Here is a 14,641-nt window from a genome sequence, read left to right as displayed (position 1 = left end):
TAGTTTGCAGGGGGTACAGTGTAGCCACCGGGGCTGCAGTGATGGATGAAACACAATTTCATTCTGCCCTCAGAGAGCTCACAGCTGAGCCCTGTCTCCCGCCTGGCATATAATAACGCTCTGTGAAGTGTCTTATGAATGAAGGAAGGATGTCTTTAGGAAACACTATGTGGTTTGGGACAGCTGGGACAGAAAGTGCAAGGTAGGAAGGAGGCAGGGATTTGGGACAGGCAAGTGGAGGTCCAGTCCCACGGAGCTTCGCCCTGTTCATCTGGGAGGTTCCAAAGAGCCACGGGTAATTCTTGAGCAACGTGGTCAGATTTGTTGGGCGGCTGTTGCCTTGCAGGATGAGTATGGATCTAGGCACACCTTCCAGCCTGTCCTCCAAAACATCCTTCTCCTCTCCCCAAATACCTCCCCACTTGTCTCCTCCATCCCATCCTTGCTGGGCCTGGCATCTTGGTGGTATGTAAAGAGAAGGATTATACCAGAGGCTCATCAGAACTGACAAACCCTCATGAGAGGCTTCCCACCCCACAACGATCCTTTCAAAGAAAGAGAAATGGGAGCTGTGTGTTTTCCCTGAGCCTCTAAGTTTGTTCTTGGGGCCAGGGCTCCTTGAAGGAGGAGCAGTGTTAGCAATGAATCAGGTCTCCTAACCCCAGGGCAGTGTCAGCCTCCTGAGTGCCCCCGGCCCCACAGACCCACCAAACACACACACCCAGCAAACTCCTCAGGCCCAGGACCCCACCGCAACAGTCAGGAAAGAACAAACCCAGCTCCACCTGTGTTTCTGCCATCTCATTGGGCTGGCACCGTGCAAAGTCCCACCCAAACTTCACCAGCTGCGGTGGAGACAAAGTCCAGCCCCAGTAGGCCTGGTGCCCTTGACTTCAGCTCTGGGGGTGGGGTGAGGAAAGGACAGAGGGGTTGAGAGAAAGGCTGAGAGGTGCACGCTGGGTGCATTGCAGGAAGAGTCAGGGGAGGCTGTGCTCGTGGTATTCTTGAGGAGCCAGGCCCCCTGCGGGCCTGGGATCCCACCCCACACCCCCAGGGAACCCCCATCTGGAGTGAGAACCTCTATCATGGTCACGTGTCTAAAACCCATCCTTGAGAGTCAGACTTGACATCATCAGGCTAGAGGGGTCAAGCCCTGGCACACCCGCTGTGAGATCTGGGGAAGACGCACCTCTGGGTGGGCCTCGGTCTCTTCATCTGAGAAATGGGCGTCATGACTCCGCCCCACACGTCTCTGGAGGGCTCTGCACTGGCAGAGTCACGCCGAGTCTGTTGCTAAGAGGAGGGAAAGAGAAGGAGGATCAGAGGACCTGGGGCCGCTGATGCCTGAGCACGTCCCGGCCTGCCGGCCCCGCTCTGAGGATAGAGGTGGTCGTAGGGGTTAAAGGTTCACATGTGGAGGAGCTCAGCATCTGGCCCTGGCCTGAGGATTCCACATCGGTGCCTCCTGTCTGGAGCAGGGATGAGTCAGACCCGGGAAGGTGAAGTTTTCACAAGGTGTCCAGTCGGCCGAAAGCTCAGCGCTCCAACGTGCAAAGTCTGCTTTCTCCCCAGGGGGCGGGTGGGCGCATCAGAGAGCACACCGTGTGCCCAGCATGGGTGCCAGTGTGCCCCTTTGGCTCCATGCAGGGCAGGCTGTCAGCAAGGCGGACCTCGCCTGGGCCTGGGGTCTCCCTCCCATAAAAGGTGGCGTTACCAGGAGGTCACCAGGGTCCCCCGGCAGGTCAGGTCCACAGGGACTGCTTCTCCCTCCCCTCCTCTCCTCTCTGGATTGGCCAGGTCACCCTGGCCCCTCCCCTCCCCTCCCCTGCTGCCTTTACTACCCTCTCTCCAAGAGCTGGACCCCGGGATGCCCGAGTGCCCTCCTGCGGGTACCCACAGCCCCCTGTCATGTCCCTCGTCACTCCAGATCCTGATGGTCTGACACTACTTACACCACCCACCCCCGCAGACCCAAACCCTCTCCCTGGGCCGAGGTCAGGAACCAGGGCTCTTCCTTCTCTGAAAACCTGGGGCCTGGCCTGAGGCTTGGAGCCATAGTCATCATCCGTCTGTGTTTGTTGAATGAATAAGTGAGCACACCAATGAACCCACACCAGGTTCTTTCAGCTGAGTTTCTAGAGACAAGCCTCACCGCGCGAACTGGGCTTGCCATCACCGATAGTGACTTCCTGTCTGCCAAACCGTGCCAAGCAGAGAAGGGGGTGATGGTCACAGACATCTGAAGCACTTGGAAGCACCGGCCGTGTAGGGGCACAGGTTCCAAGTCAAGAGTGCAGTGGGCGTAGCACGGGACTGGGGGTGACGCTGACAGATGCAGAGCCTTGAACCCTTGTGTTGGAAGATGGGGGCGTCCCAGGCTGATGGGGAGACGCAGTTCCTGGGGGAGCTCCCTGTCCGATGGAAGAGACATAATTAGCTGGTCCATTCATTCATTCATGCACATGTGTATTCATTCAGACAGGCACAAGGTGCCCCTCAGGGCCCGGGAACAGAGAAGGGAACTGGGCCTGCCCTGCCCCCAAAGCTCTCAGTGCAGGGACGCTCCCGGGGCGGAATTTAACCAGACAAACCCCTAACCATCTTCCCACAAAGGCAAGCAAGCCAGGTAAACGGAGGATCGCAAGGCTGCAGGGCCCTCAAGGGAGACAGTCCGGCGAAGGCCGTTCAAGGCCAGCCTGGCATCGACCCTGCTCCCTGCTTGCCCCTGCGGGGGCCCCGCTCGCCCTGCCCACCCTGACACTCTCCCCCCGCAGGTGATGAGCATTCTGAGCAACCCCAGCGCGGTGCCGCCGCAGCCCCAGGCCGACTTCTCCATCTCGCCGCTGCACGGCGGCCTGGACTCCGCCACCTCCATCTCGGCCAGCTGCAGCCAGCGGGCGGACCCCATCAAGCCGGGAGACAGCCTGCCCACCTCGCAGTCGTACTGTCCGCCCACCTACAGCACCACCGGCTACAGCGTGGACCCCGTGGCTGGCTACCAGTACGGCCAGTACGGCCAGAGTGAGTGCCTGGCGCCCCGGGCGCCCTCCTCCCCTCCCTGTCCCAGCACCGCACCCCCCCACAAGGACCTCCCACTTACTTGTAGAAAACTGTGAGGGGGTGTTGGGTGGGGGTGCCCATTACACAGGTGAGGAAACTGAGGTCCAGAAAGGCAGAACTGCTGTCCTGACATGATACAGCCCTGGACCCCTGCACGCACGCTCCTCTTGTCTTGGAGCCTGGCTGTCCCGTAGGAACATAATACGAGCCACCGGTACCATTTAAAATTTCCTCCTAGCCCCCTTTTACAAGAGGAATGATTTTTACTAACATTTTTTAGGTGACCCGGTATATCTAAAAAAGATTATCATTCCGATACGTAATCCACATGTCATGATGACGAAGACTTTTTCACATTTTTTTCATAGACTGTTTTTGAAATCCAGACCGTTTCCCTTCAGTTACTAAGTTTTCACTGGAGCTATGAGATCTGCCTTTGTTTCATGAAATTTACAACTGGAGGAAGTAGATTTACACACTCAAGTTGTTCCGAATATTTTGAAAAATTTCTCAGTCGCTGTGAATGTGATTGTGATAGTCGCTCAGTCGTGTCCGAGTCTTCGAGACTCAGGGACGGTGGCCCGCCAGGCTCGTCTGTCCGTGGAATTCTCCAGGCAGGACTACTGGAGTGGGTAGGCATTGCCTTCTCCAAGGGATCTTCCCAACCACTAAATTAAAGCAAATTACAGGTTTTAAATCTAAGAGGAAATCAGATCGGAAGGTGACCTGCAGCTCCCCGCTTGCGCCAGGCACATGCCGAGCGCTGGGGAGCCAGGGGACAGACCCTGCCCCTTTCTCCTTCTCCCTCGCCCCCCAGGGCAGAGCCGTGTCTCGAGTTCTCTCCCCCAGCCCACCCCAGCTTTGGTCTCCGCAGACCGTGAGGTGGTCTCTGGTGCCCACCCCGAGCGCCACGCTCTTGGCCTCTGGTTGAGCAGAGACGGCGGGCCCTTAGACTGGGCCGCCGCCTCCAGCTGCCAGGTGGACAGGGCGGCCGCGGAGCCAGTCCCGACGGCCGGGGTTGGGGGGGCTGAGGTCATGCGGCCCCCGCCCGGCCCCCGGCAAAGGCGTCACCTGCTGGTGTCAAACTCATCAGAAGGGCGTGTGGCAGCAGGGTGTGACCTCCCGGCCCAGGGCCCTCTGTGTCCCTGCGCAGCCCCGCCTGGCCCCTGACCTCTGCTTCCTGACCCCACCCCCGCCCCCACCCCCCACACAGCCTCGTCTCCACGGCTAAATGCGGGCCAGCTGTGCCGGCCTCACCTCCCGGCTGTGTTCATGGCCTCCTCCCTGTGGATGCGTGTGTTCACGTACATGTGTCTAGGTGAGCGTGAGTGAGCGTGTCAGGAGTACCTTGCGGGCGGTGTGTGTGTGTGTGTGTGTGTTTTGGCACACCCGTGTTAGTGCACACATTCTGTGTCTAGGTGAGCATGCGTACGCATGTGGATCCATGAATGTGTGAGTGACACAGTGTATCTGTGCACACGACGATTTACATGTGTGAGTGTAAATGAGCATATTGTGTGCACGTGGGTTTATATGTGAACACGTGTACACATTTGGTCGTGTGAGTATATGTGGCCATAACATACGCATGTGTGTTGAGATGTGCGTTCAGGCGTGTTCATGTGGCTCCGTGTGTGTGGGCGCCTGTGAGTTTGCCCTGCTGTGCTGTGTGGATGTATGCGTGCATGTGTGTAAATATGGACTATGCGTGGCTGTGTGTACATGTGTATGCATGCGTTTGCCATGTGCGTATGCTGGAATGAGCGTGTGTATTTGGAGTCCGTGTGTGTGCAGAGTGTACTTACAGGTATGGGTACGCTTGAGCGTGGGTACAGGTGTGGTTGTGTGTACTGGTATCCAGGTGTGCATCTGGGTGTGAACTCACGAGGCGTGTATAATTGTGTCTGTGTGTGTGTGTGTGCCTGCGAGTCTGAGAACTGGGTGTGCGCGCGGGCAGGGCGGTGTCTCCAGAGGGGCCAGGGTGACCCTGTGCCCGGCCTGCATTCCCGAGCACGGAGCAGGCCACACATGCTCTTGATAAAGAGTTCAGCGTGGCTCCAGCGGCAGCCATGGCCCCGGCCCGGGGCGGGCGTTAGTCACACCCGGAGCCCGTGCCTGCCTCCAGGGGCGCCTGCCCAACTCGGAAATAAAATTAACCCCGAAGTCAGCATGGGGGCCACGAGGGAGGGGGGATCAAAAGGGAAAGGGCCCCGGGGGGCGAGAAGGGAGTTTTGTTCCCCTTCGCTGGGGAAGAGCTGGCCGGGGTTTCCTCCCTGCCCGCTCCTCACCCCCCACACCCCCTCACCCTTCCGACCTCCAGCTCCGCCCCCCAGTCATCCCCCTCCAGCCCCACCCTGCCTCCCTTGGCTCCGCCAGGGGCTGCTCAGAGCTCCTCCTGGGCCACCTCCTCCAGCCCTTCCCCGGGGGTACCCCAGCTCGGACCCCACTCTCCTCCACCCAGCCCACAGAGGCTCCTGGGGCACACTAGGAGAGGACTGAGGGAGAATCTGTCCCTCCACCACCCTGATGTGGGCAAGTTACCCGCCTCTCTGAGCCTCAGTTTTGCCATCTGTGAAATGGGGGCCCAGGGATTCGATTCCATTGTCTTGATGTTTTCCTATGGTACCATCCCCCTCGGCTGTGACATCCTGGGACAGCCCAGGGACACACGTGGGATTCCCACTGACCGCCTCCCCCTGTCCACGGGCAGCTGAATTCACCACAGTCCATGTGTGACATCCTCATGCTCTAAGCCATGCTGTGTATGCCCAGGGCCACCTGCTGTCTACCCACACCTGTCCTGTGCGTGAGTTAGCCCACTGGGCGCTGGGTGAAATGCATGTTCTTCATTTCGTGTAATCCTCAAAAACCCCAGGTTATTTGTCCTCAGGTTACAGATGCAAAAGCTAAGGCTCAGAGAGGCTGGGAGCTTTCCCCGTGGTCCCACAGAAAGTGGAGTCTCCTAACTTCAAACCTAGTTCTCTTTGAGTCAAACCACAAACTCGTGCAAGATGTTGAGGAATGATGCACACTAGCCCTGGTGTGGAGTCCTGTTCACAAGCTCACACTCATCTGTGCGTGGACAGAGATTTATTTCTCTGTGAGTATTCACTACTCTGTGTCTATAATGGCTCCAGGGTATCACGTTACAACACGCACGTCTGCAAAGGAAGGAGAAGTGATCATTTCTTGAGCATCTACTGTGGGTCTGGTACCCCATCCTCACCGCCACCTGGTGCAGGGTCCTGGGTTATTCCCTCTGGGCAGATGAGGAAGGGGATCCCAGGGAGTTTGGCTGGGACCACCAAACAGTATCTATCCAGGCACACAGGGCCACCCCTTTGACCGTGGAGAGCATCGCTTTTGAGTGTGCCTGGGTCAGGTGGACCAAACCCTAAAGCAGGAGAGTCCACCTCCTCGCCTTGGTCCTCTCATCTTCCCAGGGACACCATCACACCGTCCCCGCCTGCTCCCTGCCGCCATCCATCCATCCGTCTGTCTCTCCCCGTCCCTAAATGGGGTGGGGGTAGGGGGGCAGGGACAGGGCGCATAGCAGATTAATATGGCCCTGGTGTTCCCAGAGGCCAGGGCCGTACTAATGATGGGGCTGATAGAACGCAGAAGTGTGAAAAGAATTTTAATAGATCTGACAAGTCTAATAAGAATTTGTGTCTAGAAGGGTCCTCCTCTGGGGCTGCTGGCTGACGAGACGCTGACGGCTGAGATTTGTTTACTGGTTGGCATCGCCACCACCTCTCCTGCCAACTCCTGATTAATCTAATTTGAGACATCGAGAGCCCAGGCTCGGGCACGAGGCAGAGGAGGGGAGGCTCGGAGAGACAGAGGGACAGGAAGGGCCACTGACAGGCTGTAATGAGAAATGTCACAGCCCTGCCCTCGCTGGACCCCGGCCCCACCCCAGGGAGAGGCAGGCTCTGAGGGATGACGGGTGCCCTTGAAGCTGGCTGAGTCGTCAGTAAAGTTTGGTGTTTCTTGGTGTTTCCTTGGTCGTCTTGACAACAGGGCCTGGGGAAGTCCCTACAGCGTGCAGGGCCATGGCTGGTGACAGGGAGAGGCTAAAGAGGAAGAGACAGAGTGACCAGAGGCACAAGCAGAGTAAATTCAGGCACCTCCAGCTCACATGTGCCTCTGGGCCGGTGGCTCTTCCTGAACCTCAGTCTCCACATCTGTAAAATGGGAACAACTGTAGCCTAAAGCATGGGGCAGTTGAAAGAATTAGATGAGATATTGTCTGCCTGGCACTTAGCAGTTCCCATCGTTGTTATTCAAAGCCAGACCTTTCTGCCACTCTTGCAGGAAGAGCTGGCCCTTAGACAAGTCCCTTACCTTGCCTGGAGTAGAAAATGGGGCCATTCCAGGCTTCGGGTTGTAGGGAGTTCCATCCATTCTCAAGTGCTGTGTGGGGACCAGGGATGGAGCTGGCAGGGGTGGTTAGCAGCTAGCATCAGACTGCCTGCATTTGAATTATGGCCCCACAATTTAGGAATGCTGGGATCTTTCAAGTTATGCAACCTCTCAGGGCAGGGCCTCGGTTTGTCATCCGTGAAATGGGGATGGTGATAATCCCAGCCTCACAGAGGTATTGGGGGACTTGAGTGAGATGATGCATGTCAAGTGCTTAGAGTGGGACTGGCATAGAGTCAGCTCCGGGGAAACGTCAGCTCTTTCCTGCCCCTACTTCCTGTTACCACTCTGACAACGTGGCCTCCTCTTGGGCGAGACCCGGAACCCAGGTAAGACAGACCCCACTAGTAGAGACGGTGTGGTCACAGCTGCCGGGGCCCCCTGAGACCAGAGACGGGAGGTTTTCTCACCCTCCCCCAGAGTAAGGGCTGGACCCTGGACAAGGGTAAGATGGGGCACCACCACTCTGCCCCACCAGCTAGGAGCCTGGAGGCTGAGGAACCCTAGAGGCAGCCCCTGGGGGCTCAGCCTGGGAAGCTGAGGGACGCCGAGTCCAGGCCTCCAGTAAGGCCCAGGGCATGCGTATATCCTTCAGGAACCCAGGGAGCCGTGCCCGGAGCCCCTGTGCCAGGCATCTTAAACCTCATTGTCTCATTTGGTCCTTAAAACAGCCCTCGAGGAGGCTGGAATTTGTCCTCCCCATTTTACAGACAAGGAAGCAGGGCTGGAGAGACAGAGTGTTTTGCCCAAAGCCACGTGAGCAGGAGGCAGTCAGGAGCCTGGGTTGCCCAGTTCACCGTCCCTTTCCTTCTTTTCCCCATCAAAGGGCATGCCTGCTTACTGCGCCCCAGCCCCAGGAGCCCTCATCCATCCCACTCCCTGTGCGCCAGGCGTGGTGCCGACTGACCGCTGCATATACGTTTTCTCATCTAATCACAATAACCCTCCAACCCAGGTGCTCGTATCACCTTACAAGGGAACTGAGGCTTGGAAAGGGGAGATGGCGTGTCCCCAGATCACACACGGAGCGTCGGCAGGTGCAGAGTTTGAACGTAGGGCATTTGAGCCCCCAGGCAGTAGGGCCTCCTGGAACTCAGTTACTGATACAGCCCACCTCAGCTCCCTATTTGCCCTCCGGCCACGCCGTCACCTCCCGGCTCCACCCACCCACCCTAGGCAGGGGCCCCCCAACTCTGGGAAGGCATGGAGAGTGTTACCGGGTCCGTCAGTGGGCACGGGACAGTGAAGGGAGAGCCCTCTCTCCAGCTTCCTCTCACCTCCAGATCGGAGGGGTCCCAGAAGGTAGGATCAGCCAGAGCTGCAAATTCTGGCTTGGGAGGCAGCCTTTCTGTGCCTCAAGGGGCCTCGGTCACATGCCAGGCAAATCGTCTGGTCCAGGATGGTTTCTGCTGCAGCCCCAGGCAGGCACAATGAGGAGAGTCGGCCCAGAACTCAAATGGGCCTACCTGCACACACCTGATGCGCGAGCCTGGCTGAGGTGGGACTCACCTGTGCAGTTTCCTGTGTTCCCACCGTTCACCTCACGCAGGTGCACACAACTCACCCACGTCTGTGCACACATACAAGTGCAAGTGTTGCTCGTGTCCATCGCTCCGTCGTGGAGAGTCTTGTTCCCACTGTTCACACACACATGAATGTACGCCCTCAGACTCTCATCCCTCTCTGGGTGACCAGAACTGGCAGGGCTGCAGGTCTCATTTCCCTGCATCACAGGCTCCCGGCCCTTCCTCCTGCAGGGACCCCTCAGCTCCCTGGCAAAAGCTCCCTTCATTTTTGAGTACGAGGTCTTGCTTTGCCTCAGCCGTGAGCTGGGCTTAGGGTCCAGAAGAGGCAGAAGGACCTTGCCCCTACTCCTACCTGGACCCCAGGGGACTCACTGGACGTGCCTCAGAACAGGGATGCGTAGAGGCGTGTTGGGGAAAGGGACAGTTCTTCACTAGACAATGGGATACCCTAGGTACTTTCCTACAGAGCCCATAGGGGAGCTGGGGAAACAATGTGGTAAGCAAATATTTGCTGAATGATTGCAAAGGAAGTGAGAGAAAGAGTCTTATGAGAAATTGATGGATAGGTGGGTGGATGGATGAACAGGTGGATAAACAGATCAAAAGTGGATGGGCAGATTGATGATAAATAGATGGACAACAGATAGATGGATAAAGATATGGTTGTGGATGGACGGATGGAAGAAGAGATGGGTAGATGCAGAGAAGGACGAATGGATGAATTGATAAGTGGATGGATGGGTGGATGAATAGATGTAGAACAGATTGAATTAACAGGCAAAAAGAACGTCAATTTCTAGGAGTCTCTCTTTTTTTCCCCAGCTGCTGTTGATTACCTGGCCAAAAATGTGAGCCTGTCCACACAGCGTCGCATGAAGCTCGGGGAGCACTCGGCTGTGCTGGGACTCCTGCCTGTGGAAACTGGCCAAGCTTACTAGGGCCCCTGGGGCGACTTGCCCCAGCCTGAGTCCCAGCCTAACCCTTACTGATCCCTGAGCCTCCCATCCTCAGTCCCTCCATCGCCCTGGGGTCCCTGGAGGCCAGGGAGGGAGCCCATTCCCTTCTTGTGCCCAGCCCTCTGGAGACAGGCAGCCTGCCCACCGTTCCTCTGTGGTTAGGGACCTGGAGTGACCCCCGTGGAGTCTGCCTCTTCACTCTCCCCACTGGAGGGTCTCTGGTAACCTGCCGTCTTGCCCCAGCCAAATTCTGACGTGGCCTCTGTCATCTCAGACCCAGAGACCACAGCTCACCCTGAACAGAGCTCCTGGGGCAACCAAAGGAGAACGCTGTCTGGGATGAGGTCCAGGAGCCCTTTGACCCCAGTGCCAGTGGGTCCCCTGGTCAGACATGGAGCCCACGGGGCTGATCTTGGTGGCAGTGCCGGGAGCCAGCCCTCCTGGTGGGTCTCTGGCTCAGGGCCTGAACCACAGCTCATCCTCCTTAGCAAAGGAGGGGGGACCTTGGCCCTGGGCTGCTTCCAGGAATCACCCACGAATTCTGAGGACTTCAGGACTTCTCCACACACCTCTGCTGGGTGGAGGGGGGAAATCTAGCCCAAGCAAGGGGACTGGGAGGACCAGGAAGAAGCTTAGCCAAGGGGGCAGGGCCACATGGGTGGGGCTTGTTGGCAGTGGGCTGGTCCAGGGTACCAGGACCCAGGCCGGGTATTCGGAAGCAGCTTTAGGCTTTAACACTGAAGCCCCAGTTCCAACCTTGCCCACCCTGGGTGGGGTCTGGGGAGCACACAGACCCTCCAGTTTCCTCATTTGCTGAATCAGATGGCACAGGGAGGAGACCAAGTCTTGAGAACACGTGAGCGATGAGGCAGGCTCAGAGGAGGGTCTCATAACTGGGGTTGCTCTGCTTGTGGGCGGCAAACCTTTGTTGCCAAAGGCTTCAGCGGTCTGCCTTCAAGTCCACACCCCATGGAGCATCGATTTCTCACAAAGCCTCCTTCAGAGACCTGGGCCCATCCCCTGAATGCCCTGCCCTCTAGGAAGGGCGCCTCCATCTGCTCTAGAAAATGGTTCTTGGACCATCAGGGACTGCTTGCCCCACAGACAAGACCACAGAGTCCCTTTGGCATTTGGGGGGTGGGAGGGGCATGTCCCTGTCCCACCCAGACTGGCATCTTTCAGTGTTGACCTGTTCTCAGCTGAGGGCGTGGAGATGTGGTCAGTCTTTGAGCCGCGGCCCCTGGGCAGAGAGGGGCACCAAAGGTTCTGGAGAAGAGGGCAAGGTCATCTTCCACAGCCACTCCAGCGGCTCTCCCCAACTGCCTTCTCTTTACACGTTGAGACCTTTGGGGAGTGGCTCAGGCCCCTGACTACGGCCTCCCTTCTAACTCTTCCCTTTACCCTTGATCAAAATTATATTCATCTCCATCATTGTAATCTACGCGTGGATCACCTGCATCAAGTCCTGCTGGGTCAAAGCACTTGAGACGGGAGACACAGCACCGAATCTGCATAGACCGGACCAAATTGCTTGGCCCCTCCTGGGCACCTGGCACCACCTCTTTGCTCAACTCACGCCTCGCCCTCAGCTCACAGGACATTCCCAGAGGGAAAGGCTGCCGCTTTGGGAATCAACCTGAGCTCCTCCCTTCTGGGGAGCCGGGTTAGCAAGATACTAGGACAGTTCCCTGAATGGACATCACCTCTGTGACAAACGCTCTCACCTACTTCCCGTCTTCAGACTCAGTATCTCAGGCCTGTCCTGGACCATGACCAATGCGGCCTGTATCTCTGGTTTTCAAGGAGCCTATGACTAACTGGGGACAAACAGACTCTTTAGTAGCAGTGGACACCCAGACACGTGTGGCCCATCAAGGTCAGCCAGAGTTTCAACGGGAGCATCCAAGGCAGGAGACTCTGGGCTCTTTAAGCTCTGGACAAAAAGGAAGGATGTGTGTTGTCTGTTGGCGACCCGGTCCGTGTTTTTGTAGCTATCACAGCCAGGAAGCAGTTCTTCCTTAAGCTGAACTACAGTCTTCATCCACATTCCTTGAATGGTCAGTCTTTCCCTCTGGAAGCCGGTCTCAGCCCTCCGCTGCATCTCCTTATACCCTGGGTTTTCCGGGAGCAGTAGGGATCTCAGGCTGGTGACCTCAAAACCACCCAGCTCCCCCCACCCCTGGAAGTGACATTCCAATGCTAGGACCAATCCCAAATAATCTGCCTCCGATGGCAAAATGGGTGTGAAGCAAATGACTTCTCCTTAAGTCTGTCTTCTCTGGAGTTCTCCCAGGCGACCATCTTGGTAGAAAGTGGGACTTATTCCCCCAGCGGCCCCACCCTCCTCAGAAAGAAACCCTGACCCTAACAGGTTTTTCCTAAAACCTAGAGCATTAACGTGTGTACCCAACTCAGTCTGTAAAATTCCGTCTGGTGGTGGCAGCTTGCAGCTTCACCAACAAGATGATACTGGATGAGAATTATAAAAGCTTCCAACTCTTGAGGGTTGGCCACAGGCTGAGAAAGAAGGTCTGAATCCCAGTGGCGAGGCTGGCCCAGGAACGATCCCGCTCCAGCCCTGTAAATAGAGTCCATAGCGAAATAAAACATGCTTCCTCCAACTTCTCACAAGTAGCTGTTGGTCCTACCTATGGGGGCCCCTCTTCTGAACTCATTGTACATTAGTTGGAAACGTGGTGATGTGCTGTTCGTTTATAGGAAGTTTTATAAATATATATATAAATACAAAAAAAAAAAAGGACCGAAAACCCCCCACAGTGCGTGTCGTGCTAGCGCCAGGGACCATCTGTAGGGATATATCTGCATATCGTGTGTTTCAAATTATACATTCCGGGCTCTGCTGGGTTTTTTCATTTTTATTGCTTTGTTTTTCACTTGGTCTTTCTATCTTGCTATGAAAAAAAAAGTGATGTGTAAGAACCAAGCTATGTTTTATTTTTTACTCGTATGTTTTCCTTGATTTACATTTGCCATTCTTTTGCCAGAGGAACGTGAAGGAGGGGAGAGATGGTGGTGGGGGCGGGGAACGAAAGAGAAGGAGAGAATAATCGAGAGAGAGGTTTGCCCAGAAGGAAAACGAGAAGGTCAGATTTTCCATCTGGTGGTGGCCTGAGAACAAGGCAGATGCATGACTCTGATCACTCCACCGAAATCCTGTGTTGTTGGATCTGGAGCGGGCAGTGCGTTCAGAGATGAGGATCCAGGAGCCTGGGAAACCCCACGATGGCCCGAGAAAGACACGACGCTCTGGGGCCTCTCTCGGGTTGATACTCTCCTCAGGCCCCCCAACGTGCCCCGCACTGCTGGATGCTTTTTGAGGCCGACTGACCTTCTCCTTCCCCTCCCGCAGAGGCACCACAGCCGAGGCCAAATGGGGTCCTCCAGCCGCCGCCTTCAATTGTCAGAGACATCTGCATATCGATAAGGCCAATCCCAGCCTGGGAACTATCCGCGTAGCACTCGCCATCATTCCTTCTTCCTAGGAACGGCAACTTGGTTGCTTCCGTGTTTGACTCACAGCCATTTTCCTCCATGTGGGAGCGAGTGTGTGTGCATGAGAGTGTGAGTGGGGTGTCCGCGTGGGCACGAAGGCGTGTGCTTAAGTATAATCGCACCATAATTTATTCAGCTATATGGAGTAGTAGACTAGAAAGAGAAACTGGCATTTGCTTTAACTACCTGCTTGTAAGCGCTTCCTCTGTAACTCAGGCGTAACTGTTACATATACATTAAAAAGAAATTAAAAGCATCTCCAGGGTTCCGTGTACTCAATTGATCTCCATGTGCGAAGGCCCTTAAAAGGGACCGAGGGGCAGTCAAGAAGACCTTTGACCTAACCTAGAGAGTGTGTGTTGAGGGGTAGGAACTCCATTTCTCTCGCGCCCCGCCAGGTCTCCCAGTGCTAAGCAGATGCTGGACACGTAGCAGAAGCCTCGTCAATGTTTGTTCAGTGGACGTTTGTTCAGTGGAAACCTCAGTTCTCTTCACCAGGATTTTCCCGCCACTAAACATAGAACCCTCTGTGGTCTCTCCTTGTATCAATATACAGAATTTGCAAGGTGGCAGAGAGCTCACAAGTTTACTTATTGTCTTTCAAGCAGAGCCTGATATGAGAGAGTTGGGGGCAGTTGAATTATTGCAGAGCCTCCAAGAGAAATCCTTGAGGGCAGTGGTCCCCAACCGTTTTGGCACCAGAGACTGATTTCGTGGAAGGCGATTTTTCCACGGGGGACTGAGGCAGGGGTAATGGTTTCAGGACGATTCAAGCATATTAAATTGGTTGTGCACTTTATTTCTGTTATTATTATATAAGCTGCACCTCAGATCATCAGCCGTTAGATCCAGGCAGGTGGGGAGCCCTGTGTAAGGGAGTCAAAGGAGAAGGATGGGGCAGGGGAAGGAGCTGGGCAAAGAGGAGGTTTTACCTGGAGTCTAGTCCCAACCTGGTCCGGCAGAGAGCTCTGGACTGACTGAAAATCGGAGAATGGAGTCAGCCTCACCTTGAGATCAGGGGATTTTTGCTGCACAGATGAGTCATTCACTGGCTGCTGCCTGTGCCTGGGGACGGGATGGGATGGGTGGGAAAAGGGTTTGTGTGGCCAAGCACCTCTGGTTAACATGGCCCCTGTGGGCTGAGGGCAGGTCCCCAGAGAG

The 14,641-nt window shown here is 56.0% G+C and overlaps 1 protein-coding gene across 1 annotated transcript; it reads left to right on the top strand.

The window, feature by feature from the left end:
* The first annotated feature begins 2,719 nt into the window (after nucleotides 1-2,719).
* Nucleotides 2,720-13,736, top strand: LOC107131874 (paired box protein Pax-7-like). The gene is made up of 2 exons (XM_024978986.2): nucleotides 2,720-3,021; nucleotides 9,834-13,736. The coding sequence occupies exons 1-2, from the start codon at nucleotides 2,778-2,780 to the stop codon at nucleotides 9,947-9,949; spliced, it is 360 nt and encodes a 119-aa protein (XP_024834754.2). The 5' UTR covers nucleotides 2,720-2,777; the 3' UTR covers nucleotides 9,950-13,736.
* Nucleotides 13,737-14,641: the final 905 nt, after the last annotated feature.

The sequence above is a fragment of the Bos taurus genome, chromosome 2, assembly GCF_002263795.3.
Source record: "Bos taurus isolate L1 Dominette 01449 registration number 42190680 breed Hereford chromosome 2, ARS-UCD2.0, whole genome shotgun sequence".
NCBI lineage: Eukaryota > Metazoa > Chordata > Mammalia > Artiodactyla > Bovidae > Bos > Bos taurus.
This window is presented reverse-complemented; position numbering and strand designations above follow the sequence as displayed.

Coding starts and splice junctions, on each gene's coding strand:
- LOC107131874 (XM_024978986.2), top strand. CDS start 2,778: ATGAGCATTCTGAGCAACCCCAGCGCGGTGCCGCCGCAGCCCCAGGCC. Junction 3,022..9,833: donor GTACGGCCAGTACGGCCAGA/GTGAGTGCCTGG, acceptor TTTTTTCCCCAG/CTGCTGTTGATTACCTGGCC.